The sequence below is a fragment of the Ammospiza caudacuta genome, chromosome 3, assembly GCF_027887145.1.
Source record: "Ammospiza caudacuta isolate bAmmCau1 chromosome 3, bAmmCau1.pri, whole genome shotgun sequence".
Taxonomy (NCBI): Eukaryota; Metazoa; Chordata; class Aves; order Passeriformes; family Passerellidae; genus Ammospiza; species Ammospiza caudacuta.
In genome coordinates, this window is record NC_080595.1 from 1,206,959 (window position 1) to 1,220,825 (window position 13,867).

The 13,867-nt window shown below is 44.3% G+C and overlaps 1 protein-coding gene across 3 annotated transcripts in view; it reads right to left on the reverse strand.

Annotated features, from left to right (window-relative positions):
- Positions 1 to 13,867, reverse strand: part of PLCB1 (phospholipase C beta 1) — a 290,674-nt gene that overhangs the window by 80,039 nt on the left and 196,768 nt on the right. For all 3 annotated transcript variants that reach the window (XM_058802822.1, XM_058802823.1, XM_058802824.1), the window contains exons 11-13: positions 9,169 to 9,326; positions 5,984 to 6,066; positions 317 to 401 (exon numbers count right to left, since the gene is read on the reverse strand). In XM_058802822.1, coding sequence (XP_058658805.1) covers positions 317 to 401; positions 5,984 to 6,066; positions 9,169 to 9,326 — 326 coding nt within the window. The remainder of the gene's footprint in view (positions 1 to 316; positions 402 to 5,983; positions 6,067 to 9,168; positions 9,327 to 13,867) is intronic.

Genomic DNA, 13,867 nt, shown 5'->3' on the forward strand with positions numbered 1-13,867 from the left:
TCAATGAAACAGGGCTGCTGAGGGCACTTAAGAAGAAAAGTGCTTTATGAAGTGCCTGCAGTAATAACCAAAATAAGTATTAGCTCAGCTATGAGAGTCCAGGTTTTAAAATGGCAGCAATGAGGATCAATGGCATTGAAAAGATCACAATTCACTCCATCAGGGCAACCTCTGCCTCACAAATGATGCTGAAGCCACAGACAGCTCACAACTCCCTCCTTTAGACTGAGAGGCCTCCCATGGGGAGCGAGGCAGGACAGACACCCCAGGAAACATCCCCAGCCATTTGTGATGGGATAACACCAAGGCACCTCACCGGGTACTTCTCCAAGGGATCCATCAGCAGGGCATCTCCAAATATCAACCTGCAGTACTCTGCCATTTTTGCCTGCTGTTTAGGGCTGAAGGGAAGAAAGGAAAGAAAGAAATGAGTCCTACTAACACTCCAGAGTGACAGCAGCAGTAATGGAGCACCAATAGCCCCAAACTGGATATAATTTCCTGATCCAATAGCTGTGAATTTTTCAGTGAGACCTACATACATCATGCAATTATTTCAGTTCCTCTGATGGAGTTTATCAAAGGGAACATACACAAAGTAAAGGCATAAGTCAATGGAATAACAGTGAAACAACCATAACATGAATTTGCCTCTTTCAGGCAATACTTCTATTCAAAATTGAAGTTTTTTTCCCCCTTGTGTTACTTTATGCACATGCCTGGCATTTTTCTTGCACTGCAATTCTCACAACATACTCTGCTCTGTAACCTGCACCTCAGCAAACTCCACCTGTAACCAATTCCCCCCAAGTGCAACCAAAGATGAAGCAATTCCTGCATGCCAGTGATGGAAGTTCTAGGACTGAAGGTAGGTTTTGCACTCAGAAACATTACTCCAATCAGCTCAAAATGCAGCTCAGTACCACAGTCACTCTCTAATTTTAGAAAGCTGAGGATTTTTGCTACATGTGCCTGTTTAAAATGCGTAGCATCTGAGCTGAGGCATCTTTCAAGGTTTCCTTTTTTGACACTCTGCTGGGAAGCCTCGATTAAAGGACAGGTTTGCATGGCTTAATGTAACTTCCTCAGCTCCTGCTAATTAGGATCTGCATGTCATGGAAGAGACAGGGATGCTGTAAGCTGGTATGTTACCATGGAGCTGCTCTTCATGACAAAATTGAGCTGGGTATAGAGGAAAAAAAGACAAAAAAAGCTCATTTCTCTCTTGCAAAGCAGTTCAGCCCTGGCTGTGCCCAGCTGGTCAGTGGTGACCAACTCCCAGGTCAGCGTGGCCAAAGCAGAGCTGAGAAAAAGGCTGGGTGGCCAAACGGCATTTCAATCAGAAAATGTGATTTCCCTGGGATCAGCATCCTGGCTGCCCCTGGAAGCAGAGAGGGGCTGAAGCAGTCATTAGCTCAGTCACTGACAGAAAATACTGCCAGGAGGCTTTGAATTATCCCCCAAAGCAGGAGCTGCACGCATTTAAATCCCAACAGCACGTCACAAATGCTGTGTTCTGCACGCAGCCAGTTCTGCACAGAAAGAAGCTAAAAGGCACTTTGAGCTGGGGATGGGCGCCACGCTGAAGACAAGCAAGGCAGCAGAACACAGAACCCTCATGGGAGAAGGTGGTGGGAGAGCAGATCAGGCTGGGACGCTGTGTGGGTATCTCCAACCAAATAAAGGCACCACTCAGCAGAGTGTGCCTGTGCCCCAAATCCAGGGGCCTTCAGGGAGCTTTATTCCAGCCTGCTCCACCAGCCTGTGTTCTGAACAGATCCATACCCTCAGAAGGCAGGAAGTTCAAAGGACAGCTCCGTGAATCAAAAGAGGCCATTTACTGAAACCGGAGTAATTAGGTGTGACATCATCATCATCATCATCCTTACATGGGCACAACTCCAAAAAGAACTCTCCATAGGAATTGGAAAAAAATAAAAAGCAAGAGTTAAATGGAATAAATTCCCAGTCACCACCACAGCTAGAACAAATTCTTCTGATCTTCTGTGTTTAATTACATGTTTACCTCAAAGAGAGCACAGTGAGAACTTTCATTTTTGCAAACGAGAAAAATGTAATGCAGCATGATGTTGGTTCAGCATATAAATCCCAATGTCACTGTATCCCAGAGGCAGAAAGTGGGAAAATTATGTGAAAAACCAATAGGTTTTAATACCACAAAAAACCCTTGAGGTAGCAACAAGGCCAAATGAGGAAAATCTTGACATTTCAAAGTTACTTGTCTTTGTGAACTGGACTATGTGTACAAATATTTTTAAAAGCTCCTAAGGGGGGATAGAAAAAAATTTAGGAGTACCAGCATTTAACTGTGTGGTAGATCTTTGTGTTCCCTTCTCCCTAACATACATACCTGTGTATGTACTGCTGCAAGAGACAGACCATTAGGAAAAGCAGATTACAAATACCTATTTTAAGAAGTTGGAATATTGGTTTCTTTTTATTTCCCATTCTTTGAGAATGACGAACCAGAGCAACAGAAACACCAAATTTTTTAAATCAATATGTTCCCCCAATTCTGTTATGAAGTCAAACCCCAGATATTTCCTGGTCCACATCTCCTCTTACTGGAAACTCTCTCAGCATTCACGCACTGCAGTGAAAACTGATTGTCTGCAAAGAGCTGACTTTATCTGCTTTGTGATTTCCACTGTGCAGACACAGACAGGCAGCACACAGACTTGTTGTAGGTGCCCCCAAAATGTGCCAGGGTGAGGGGACAAAGTAGGAGCATGGTACCTGGAGATACAGAAATACAAAGAACATTAAGAAATGTTCTCATTACCATTATTGTACTGCCTGCATTTTGCTTTGCTGTGTTTGTGTCATGCCTATCATGAAGGTCAACCCAGAGGCTCCTTGGCACAAGTGCTGCTCCCAACATTACATTTTTATCACTTCTGCAGAGATACTTCCTCTGCATAAGACAAAAGCACAGATGCTTCCCAGAAGAGTCTAAAATAATTCAAAGTGTGGGACGAAAAAGTGATAAAAATCCTGTTAATATTTGAAGCAACAGTTCCAGCCAGAAACCAGCAGTATGAATAACTGTAATTAAATTTAATCTTGGAAGCAATCTTATATGGATACTGCTCAAGGATCACTTAACCTTTTTGCTCTGTCATCAGTGCATTTCTAATTATAGAGTGTCTGCTTTCAGATCTGCAGATTGCTTATCACCTTGCAAGCCCCATTTCAAACACCAAGGTCTCCTTGAGGTCCTTTCAGCATTTCCAGGGCACTCCTCTGCTTTTTTCCCAGAACCACAGCTTGGTTTAGTGGTCTTTTCTTCTCAGTGGGCATGTTCTGACTTCACTATAAATGATGACATACATAACAATTTATGTCATCTAAAAGTTACATGCTCGCCTCTTTTCCTTAACTTTTCATTGCATACAAACAGGCAAGAAAAAATACACTAATAGCGGAGTTACAGTACAGGAAATTAAATCCTTCATGTGCTGTGGAGATAGTGGAGAGGAGCCCTTCTAGGAGACACATCAAAGGAAAGCAAATGAGATGATTTACACCATGTGCCAAAAAGTGATTTTTCCCCTAGGTGGACAAGAAGTGTCAAAAATATTCCCATGAACATAAACCAGAATAAAGACAAATTGTGTTTTAAGTCCAGTGCTGATTAACAATGTCATATCTATGTGATGATGTGAAACTTATTTACCTCTGATAATTGCAGCCTGTTTACAAGCCAGGAACACAGGCTAAAACAGTATTTTTTGTTTAAGCCAATGCCAACATTTCTAGGGGAGCAAAATTTTGCAAGCAACTCTCTCAACTTGAAAAGCATAAAAAATATTTGGTCCCCTAGAAGTAGGAATTGATGAAACAGGATTTGTTTGACAGCAATTCTAAAAAAACATTGGCACTTTTTTGTTAACATTTAGGGCAAAGTCCAGCCTTAAGATCCAGGAGAAAAACAACATTCCAAGGAAATGAAAAGACAAAAGGAGCATTCCATGAAATTAGGGGAACCTTTCTGTGAGTGACATGACTAATTGCAGATTTCTCCAGCAGCTAGTGAAGGAATTAAGGGGCAATTGTAGAAGCTGGTAAAATTACCAGAAATTATTTTCAGGCAAAGCAAAATGAGAAAACACACACTCTGAATCTGATCATTTACCATAGCAGAAAAGAACCACTAGCAGGAAAGCCTCAGAAAGAGAAAAGATTTGGTCATGGTTCTGCAAACTTGCTTTGCTACAACCCTGTGTCTCAGCAACGCATGGAAAAGGATATCAGAGAGCACACATCAGGCCAATTCCTTACTCCATGGCTGGGGTTTCTGCAGAGAAGGGTTCCATTCCTTCCGAGGGGCAAGCTGTAAATGACAGGAATGCAGCAGGAACCCTGTCCCCTTGCAGGCACAGTGCTGCAGTGCCACCCTGCCTTTCACTCTGACACCGCCTCACCTCAGGATTTTAAAGCCACTTTTGTGTATAACTTACATCTGACAGGAGTTTATTTCATAGATCTTTTTACTTCTTCACCTTCCTAAAATAGATCACCCTGGAACAGTTGAAGATTTAAGTCGCGATGACTTTAAAGGAAGAAAAATGTAACTCTTGTGGTTAAAATTATTTAGCTGTTGTTTTTCCTCTGCCTCATGTGAGCAGAGTGAATGTATATTGTAATAAATCCAGAAGAATGAGTACAAAATATAATACTTTCAAAAATGATGGTTGACATCTTTCCTAAAGGCCAGAATCTGGAAGCACTGTGAGTTCAAACCTACAGGAGCAGGTGAGTGCAACCCAAAGGGACACAAAGTACACCAAAAGGAAATGAGGGGCCATTAGAAAAGGCAATTAAACACAGCCCCTGTGTGGGCTTTCAGAGGCAGAACTGAGCAGGATTTAAGAGACTGTTTGGATCACAACCATGTGCCCTAGAAATGTGAGCAGAGCAAACACATATTTGCCCCCAAGAGGTAAATTTGTACCCTGAGGTATTCAGGTAGTGGAGCTCAGCCCTCTGATTTTAAATTTTTCTACCTACATAATTTTTGATCAGTATTGTCACATCTGTTCTTTAAAAACATTCTTACACAGCTGCTTCTACCAGTTCCTTCCCTTATGACAAGAGTGTTCCTCCTAAAAAATGGAAAAGCAGTTAGCCCTCACCTTCTCCTCTTTCAGAAACTAAAGTGCCAACCTCATTTCTGATTTGTGTTAAAACATTCATAGCTGCCCCCAAGAATATTTTTATTTTACATTGGAAAAAAACCCCAAAAACACAAAAGCAACCCAAAAATTAGTTTCTAAGTCCAAACTGCCCCCAGAAATGTTGGAAATGTTTTCACACCAAATAAAAACACAAAAGGGGAAAAGATAATTCAAGTTAAGGTTAAGGTTATGTGTCACTGTCACTCCAATTTGAACCATGTGGTCTCTGCATTCGAAACCAAGGTTAATGTTAAAAAAAAAATCAGAACTATAAAAATAAAACAGATCACTGGGACAAAGATAGAAGTGTTCTCATTTATTTATATAAAATTGTCCTTTTCTTATAACTAAAAAAAAAGAAAATGAAATAAACTTAAGTAAACTTATTTTTTTGGCAGAAATTAACTGTTCCTGGCCATCCCACCACCTATTTTGCAGTCCTAGAAATCCATGGCCTCTGCCTCGAACACAAGAGACAGACCAAATGCTGAATGTGTTTGTAGCACAGAACAGGGTCACAAGCAGGGGAAATACTGCCTGGTTTTCTCTGGAGTATTGCTGCATTCCAGCAGCACACACTGAGAGTGAAAAGTTAACAAAATCCCTCTCACAATCCAACCTCCCCTCCCAAAGAACATTTTCTGATTCAGGGAGGTTTTCAGGAACAGGCCCAATTTCACTTTTGGATAAGAGCGGTTGTTGGGGTCACAGGTGCACACACAATTCCATGCCTAGACCTTATACAAAATGAAACATCAGCCAAGAGAAAGGTGGTAATTACTTACGAATCCACATGGTTTTCAAAGGAAAGGAGGATTGGGAAGGGTGATGTCTTAAATGCACATTCAGCAATAGCTTCTATTACTTCCTAAAGAATCAAAATAAACACAGTTACAAATTTAACTCTCTAAAGAAGCAGAGTTGTAGCATTTGAAGACAGAAGGGACCCAACAAGCTCTGAGATCATTCCCTGAGATCCAAACTTCCTTCCTAAACCTCCCAGAAAGCTCTGGATGTGCTCTTGCCACAACCCAATTTTTCAACCTGAACTATAATCCAATCTCCAAAACATCTGATGAGTCTCAAGCACCACATTTCTCAAGAAATGACTTATGTCTGCCCAAATCAATAGTTTAAATGTAAAGCTTGGTTTTGGTGTGGAGCTGCTCCATGCCTGCAGCTACAGCTTTCATGTGCTATAATAAAAATGCTCTGACAAAGGCAGATCTCCAAACATCATGTATCCATAAAATCCTTACTTACTCTGACTCACATTTCAGTTCTGTCTTTTTTTTTTTTTTTTGATGACAGAAATCCCTTTAAGGCAAAATAAAAGAAAAAAGAAATCTTTACTCAATTAAAACAGTTGGTTCTGTGGTAATTATCAGAAAACTCAGAAAAGTCCATAAAGTTTCCTGTCAACCTCACAGAAAATGGAAACCCTAAATCCAGTAGAAAAGTCATTTGACAATGCTGATTTTAGTGAGGTGTACAATAAATGCACTCATTGTTACAAATTATGAAATGTTTCCCTCTTGGAACAAATCTCTCTTCCAGAAGAACACAGAAAACACTGAAGACTTTTCATATGCTGGCAAGCCCTGGAGTTTCTGAGAACCCATAAGGTTCTGCCACACCAAATCATAAGGATGACTAAAAAACCTAAAAGATGTATTTATGTTAAACAAGCTTTCTCTGGGGATTCCTCTTGTTAATTTTCTGCACTTTTAGAGGCCCAACTGAGAAGCATAACAGCAAGAAATCCACTTCCTAAAAGAAGAGCTGAGCTCCTGGTACATTCTTCTGGCCCACTTGTTTTCAATGCCTTCCTGCTCCAAGAGGGGATGGAGCCCTGCATGAGTGGGGGAAATAAAATAACCTGGAGAGTGAAATTAGGATTGAGCTGGTGAGATGTGAGATGAAGAGCTCAGACACCAGTTCGGCGAAGGCAAATGCAGCATGGGTTAAAATTCAGATTAACTTTGCTTTAAATTCCTGCTCATGACCAAAGCGGTCGAGAGCCATCTCCCTCAATTAAAAGACTCCCAGCAATCAAACCCCATGCCTAAAACATAATGGTCAGAGGGACAGAAGCTGGCAGGCCCCATACCTGGCTCCAGCTGCAGAATGCCTCACTGGATCAGCCCTGCAGGGTTAAACATGGGTACACACACATGGAAGCCAGCAGCCTGAGCAGAACCCCCGTGCCCTGGTCACAGCAGAGCGTGAGCTGATACCTGATTGAGCATTCCAGGCATGAAGTGATTCTCACACTCCTGACACATGATTCCCTGCCATTTTGCTCCTCCCCAGCCCAGCAGCACACACTCAAACCACTGAGTGTTGGAGTGTTCAAAAGAAACCGAGATGTTTTTCCACATTTTTCTGGGTGGATTAAAAATGCCTGCCCTGGAATGACCTATGAAATACTCCTGGGGAGGTTGAAAATGCTTCCCAATATCTCTCCTGCCAGCACAGTGCCAAGGGTTGAACATTTAAATATCCAGGGATAATCCTTGTTCCTGCTAATGATCCTTTTAAAAATCAGATTAACTTTGTTATAAATTCCTGCTCATGACCAAAGCAGTCGAGAGCCATCTCCCTCAATTAAAAGACTTCCAGCAATCAAACCCCATGCCTATAAACATAATTGGCTTCCCATAAACATAACTGGGAAGTTAATAACAAACGTGCAAGGAGGTTGTTTTGCGTGTTTCTGTGATTAACTCAATCAGGGAAGAATTAGAGAAAGCAAACTGGAAAAAAATGGGTTGTCCTGGTACAAGTGAAAATTAGTGCTCTATCTGTGGCAGACCTGTTTGCTTTTTTCCCTAAAGAATGGCACCAGAAGACAAACATCCCCACCCAACAAAAGGTTTCAAGTATGGGAGAAAGGTCCCAAAGCTGTAGCCACACGTAGCCCAGAACACAACTGAAGTCAGTAATAAACATTTTCCCACATATTCTTGCACACAATAAATGTGTGCTAGAAATGCATCTCCATGGTGAGTTAGTGTCTCAGATGAAGAAGAATTATTTCTTCACACTTCAAAAATGATTTCCTGTGCTGACTACCAATCCTAATACTACAGGCAAACACCTCCATTATGCTCCTCTAACACCTCAGATCAAAAACATCTTTGAGAAGAACAAGAAGATAATTTAAGGTTATTGCTAAGGGTTTGGTCTCTCTACCTTATACTGTAGGAAAGGGAATGGAAGCTGGAATTCAATAATAAAGATGACATGTTTGGGGTTTGAATGGCACAAATATCCCTTCACAGCCGCCAAAGATGGTGATTTTTCTTTTTCACCCTCCAGTGCTTTGGGTCTGATCCCGAGCATCAGGGATAATATTGCACACTCACTTATTAATTCTTTTTAAATATAATGCCAAGTGTCTGGGTCCTGTGCATGGAGCCTGCCCCCTGGCCACGAGCAGCATATTCTCTGCCCACAGGAATTTAAAATCTTGCAAATTGTTGAGATTTGGCTGCTACTTCCTGTCTCTGCTTAGGACTTTTGCCTCCCAGTGCCAGTGACCAGGCAGAGAGGAGAAAGGGAGTGAACTGATGTGCTGGTTACTGCTGCCCAAACCCTGTCCAGCTCTGTCCCCTGGCAGCTGTTTCTCCCAGTGCCTCCACACCCCCGTTTGTGTCTGTGCAGAGCCAGCTGTGGTGGCTGTGCCTGGTCCTTCAGCCCTGGCTGTGGCTCCTGTCTGTCCCCGCGAGATGCGCTGCAGGGACGCGCACAGGAGCATGGACCTGGCCATGGAGCCCGGTCCCCAGATGGCCCTGAGAAATAACCCCTGTTCCTCACCCTGCCCTGACCGCCAGGAGCCTCTCCCCACGCGAGGTGCACATGCTGCACTTCTTCTCTCTGCAGCTGCTCCGCCCTTTCCTCCTGCAGCGGCTTTTGCCCCCCCAGCGATGGCTGCGCAGGAGCAGAGCCTGCCCAGCAGAAGGTGTACCTTGAAGGAGATCTCGGTGGTCATGGTGAAGCCGTGGGTGATGACGGGCTCCTCCTCGGCCGTGCGGCCCTTCCAGCAGTCCAGCTCCACGCAGCGGCAGCCCGACAGCAGCACCTGCCGGTACATCTCCACCGACGAGTTCCCTGCCAGCTGCCCAGCTGCACACAGCACAGGGAGAGCACGTCAGCCTGGGCCCCGGAGTGGATAAGCTGCTCTGACAAGGACAGAGCTACAGCAGCTTGGGCCCTCGGCTGGCAGGGACAACGCGGTCATGGCTCCAAAGAACGCGAACAGCGGGAGAACGCAACGAAATCCCTTTGAGACAGGCTGGGTCATGGATCCATCCCTCTGGCACAGCCAGGGTCATGGATCCATCCCTTTGAGACAGGCAGGGTCATGGATCCATCCCTCTGGCACAGCCAGGGTCACGGATCCATCCCTCTGGCACAGCCAGGGTCATGGATCCATCCCTTTGAGACAGGCTGGGTCATGGATCCATCCCTCTGGCACAGCCAGGGTCATGGATCCATCCCTTTGAGACAGGCTGGGTCATGGATCCATCCCTCTGGCACAGCCAGGGTCATGGATCCATCCCTCTGGCACAGCCAGGGTCATGGATCCATCCCTTTGGCACAGCCAGGGTCATGGATCCATCCCTCTGGCACAGCCAGGGTCACGGATCCATCCCTCTGGCACAGCCAGGGTCATGGATCCATCCCTTTGAGACAGGCAGGGTCATGGATCCATCCCTTTGAGACAGGCTGGGTCATGGATCCATCCCTCTGGCACAGCCAGGGTCATGGATCCATCCCTTTGAGACAGGCTGGGTCATGGATCCATCCCTCTGGCACAGCCAGGGTCATGGATCCATCCCTCTGGCACAGCCAGGGTCATGGATCCATCCCTTTGAGACAGGCTGGGTCATGGATCCATCCCTCTGGCACAGCCAGGGTCATGGATCCATCCCTCTGGCACAGCCAGGGTCATGGATCCATCCCTCTGGCACAGCCAGGGTCATGGATCCATCCCTTTGAGACAGGCTGGGTCATGGATCCATCCCTCTGGCACAGCCAGGGTCATGGATCCATCCCTCTGGCACAGCCAGGGTCATGGTCTGGATCCATCCCTTAATCTAACAGAGAAATAACCCAGCTGAACCCAGCTCCAAAGCTTCTGATGGGCAGCATCAAATACATGAAATCAATTAATAATAGTAATAATAACAACAACTTGGTTCTATGAGATTTTGTCCTGGTTTGGATCCTGCCCTCAGTCTAATAGAGAAATAACTCAGCTGAAATCAGCTCCAAAGCTCTGATGAGCACCATCAAATACACGAAATCAAATAACAATAACAATAATAACAACTACTTCTACTACTGCGTAGTTCTGTGAGATTTTGTTATCCCTTGACCAGCGATGTGAAATTCAGACTCAGGAGACCAAGACCACATTTTCTCACACCATGCAATGCAGTTCAGTACGAGATGAAACAAACCCCCTGCAGCCACTAATGGCACCACCATTAGGTCTCAAATCAATATTTAATATGCTAACCACCGCAGTGAGCTGGTCAGTTAAATTTCCCTGATGTGACACTGTATTATGCAGGGAGAAATTCAATTAAACTGTCCTTTTCCAATAATGAGATAATATAAATCTAAAAACTAAGAAGGAAAACCTCATTTTTTCCAAACTTGCGAAGTATTAAGAAAGGAACCCAAAAAATAATTCCAACCCAAGCCAACAAAGAAGTCCAGTTGGACTCAGGGAAGGATACCCAGCCAGGTTGTCTTCATCTGCTGCAACAGGTTTGATTCCAGTCACTGAGATACAAATCTCTTGCAGCAGAGAGGGAACATAATGGAAGAATGGCTTTGTGCCTCTTTTAGATGTGAAGAAAATAGATGCAGTTTCCTCCTTTCCAGCAGACTTGATGAGAAGATCCTCCTGGATTTCTTGAAGGAAATTAATTTTCTTTTTAAGGAGGCAGTGAGTTCATTTACAGCGAAGATTCTTTGCTGGCTGGGGACATATAAATACTTCATCTAGACTGGCATGTACTATAATGCAGATGAATCCTCATTTTATTGTCTCTGTGATTCTGTTTTTAGGTTTTATGCTGGGAAATACACATTTTGGGATTTGCTTCACAAAAAGCATTGTGTGCTTTTGCTCTGTTTTTACCTTGCACTAAAACCTGTGTAGCAGAGCCCCTTACTTGCAAATCCTGTTTACAGCTTCTGTCTGATACATGAGGTGGAGCAATCCTAAATACTCCACAAGGTATTAACATGACTCCTGTTGAAATCCATCAGAATTCTCGGTTCCTGCTGGAACCAGTGACAAATGTCTGTTAATAACAGAAGGAATTGGCCAGGGCTGGAAAGCTCTGAAAATCCAAATGGAGTCAGCAAAGTGACAACGTGACTCTTTTTCTCATTTTCTTTTGGAGTTTAGCTTTTTCCTGTTTCACCTTTGATTATGGCAGATTACCTTTCCTCACACAAAAACCTTTTTGGTGCAATTCCAATGCCTGGGGTAAGTAGTGGCTCTTTTTCTTTGCAGGATGCAAACAGGCATAAGCATGGGTCAGGGAATAACAACTCACATTTCCATGTGCTTATCCCTGAGCATCTGCGGATGAAATCTTGGCTCTCACAGGGATCCACTGAACTCTACTGCCTAAAAACCCATTTTCACTTCGAAAACTGCTCTAATGTTGTTTTTCTTTTCCCTCAGAGCACACAGAGTTTGGATTAACAAAGTGTTTCCCAAGAGACTCCTGGCGGTTATCAGTGCTGAGTGTTTTGTGCTCAGAGATCCTTCACCTTCCAAAGTGCTTAAGTAAATCATGACATGCATCACTTGCCACATGACACTTCCCACACCTTATTAATAAGGCTCAGACACTTTGGAAGGATTCCTGCAAAGGATAAGAGGATATTCAACCTCCAAACCACACAACCTTCAGAAGGACCCCCAGGCAGAGTGTAAAATGCTAGCACATGTTTAATAGTCCCAACAGCTTGTTTTTCTGAAATACAGAATATGAGAAATGTGCTCCCAAATGTGGGGGTTTTGCATACATTATTTAGAAATATCTTCCTGTTTGCATTTAGTTTAAAATACCCCTTTTGCAATCTAAAATGTGGTAACACAGACACTAAAGGGAACACTTTCAGCATATTTTTAATAGCCTGGGTACAGATCAATTTTTCAATACTGGAAATTGAAAGCATTATGTATTCCCTTCTACAAGACAAGCAGTGTCTACAGTAACACCATGCAGAACATTTGCATCCCATCACCCTGTGTGGGCTAAGGAGGAATGGATTCTGACAAAAAATTCACTTTTCAGAAAAATGTGATTGGCTAAACAACACCTGACAGGACAGCATGCAAAATGAGCTGGTGCTGCCTGATGTGAGCTGAGGATGTGACCCAGGCTTCCCCTCACAGAGCACTTCCACACCTCTGTAACTCTGAGCTGCTCCTGCCTCAGGAAGTGCATCCTTGCTGGGCTCATCCACCGTTTCTCCAAGTGAAAGTTATTTGCAATACGTGGAGTTAAAACGTGGTTGCTATCTATTGAAGACATCTTTCCCCCCCAAACTGGATCCAGCTATTGGGAATCACCTGACTCTTCCTTATTCTAGACCCAGAGGCTGGTCCTTCCCTCTGTGCCAGCAGTTTCTCCCAGCACGAGGTGCCTGTATCCTCCCTTTGCTGGGCGTGAACACAAGTTCCTACGTCTCCTCTCTCCAGACAAGTCGTGCAGGAGCACCAGCGCCCTGGATCACACGCTGGGGGCTGCAGTGTGCAAATCAGAGCCCCACACTGCTGGCAGCCTGGCTCCTCACTCCAGAGCCGCACAAGGCGCTGGCAGCTGAGATTCCATAGACCCAGCCCATTTATCTGAGTTTGTTTCGCTCCTGAGCTATTTCCCCGTGCAGGACAAGCAGATCAGACCCCACAGAGCAGCAGGGAGGTGTCCCCGGCCCTCCTGCCCTTCCCTATGGAACCTGCTCTGGAGGCTGCGAGGTGAGGAAGGGTTCAGGAAGCGCTGGGTGCAGATAATCAGCAGGAACAGTGGGACTGAGGAGGCACTGGGAGCAGAAGAGCTGGAGGATGGTGGATGAGAGGTCACAGGCAGCACCAGAGAAGAGAACTGCCCCTGGTGAGCCATTTTTGTAGGAACAACTGAAATACCAGACTGTAAGAAGAGGCTGAGGGTGGATGGGACAGTCCCACACTGGCTACATGTGCTCAGCTGAGATTATTGCTCCTGTTAGCCAAAGCTGTGTTCAAGGTGTGCGATTTCAGTATTTTGCATTTCCCATCAACAGCAGCAAGCTGCCCAGCCCTCAGAACATGCAAGGCTGAGTGTGGCATGCCATCATTTGTCTCTGACTTTGGGTGCTGCAGAAAGAAGTGCTGCCCAAAAAAATCACTCCCCGCTGTGCCCACAGCAGCAACCTGAGGGGAGACTCCAAGAAAAAGCAGGGTTGCACTTTAAGGGTTCAAAGGAATAAAGAATTAAATATGATACCAGTGAGAAAAAAAAGTGAGAAACTTTTTTTACTGTCTCATAAGATGACATTTCTTTAAGTTAGCCTAGGTTCACTGCAAATCACTTCTTTCTTCATGGGCTTTTACCTTTGTTCTTAAAAATTATATTTCCCTAAGAAAAAAGAAA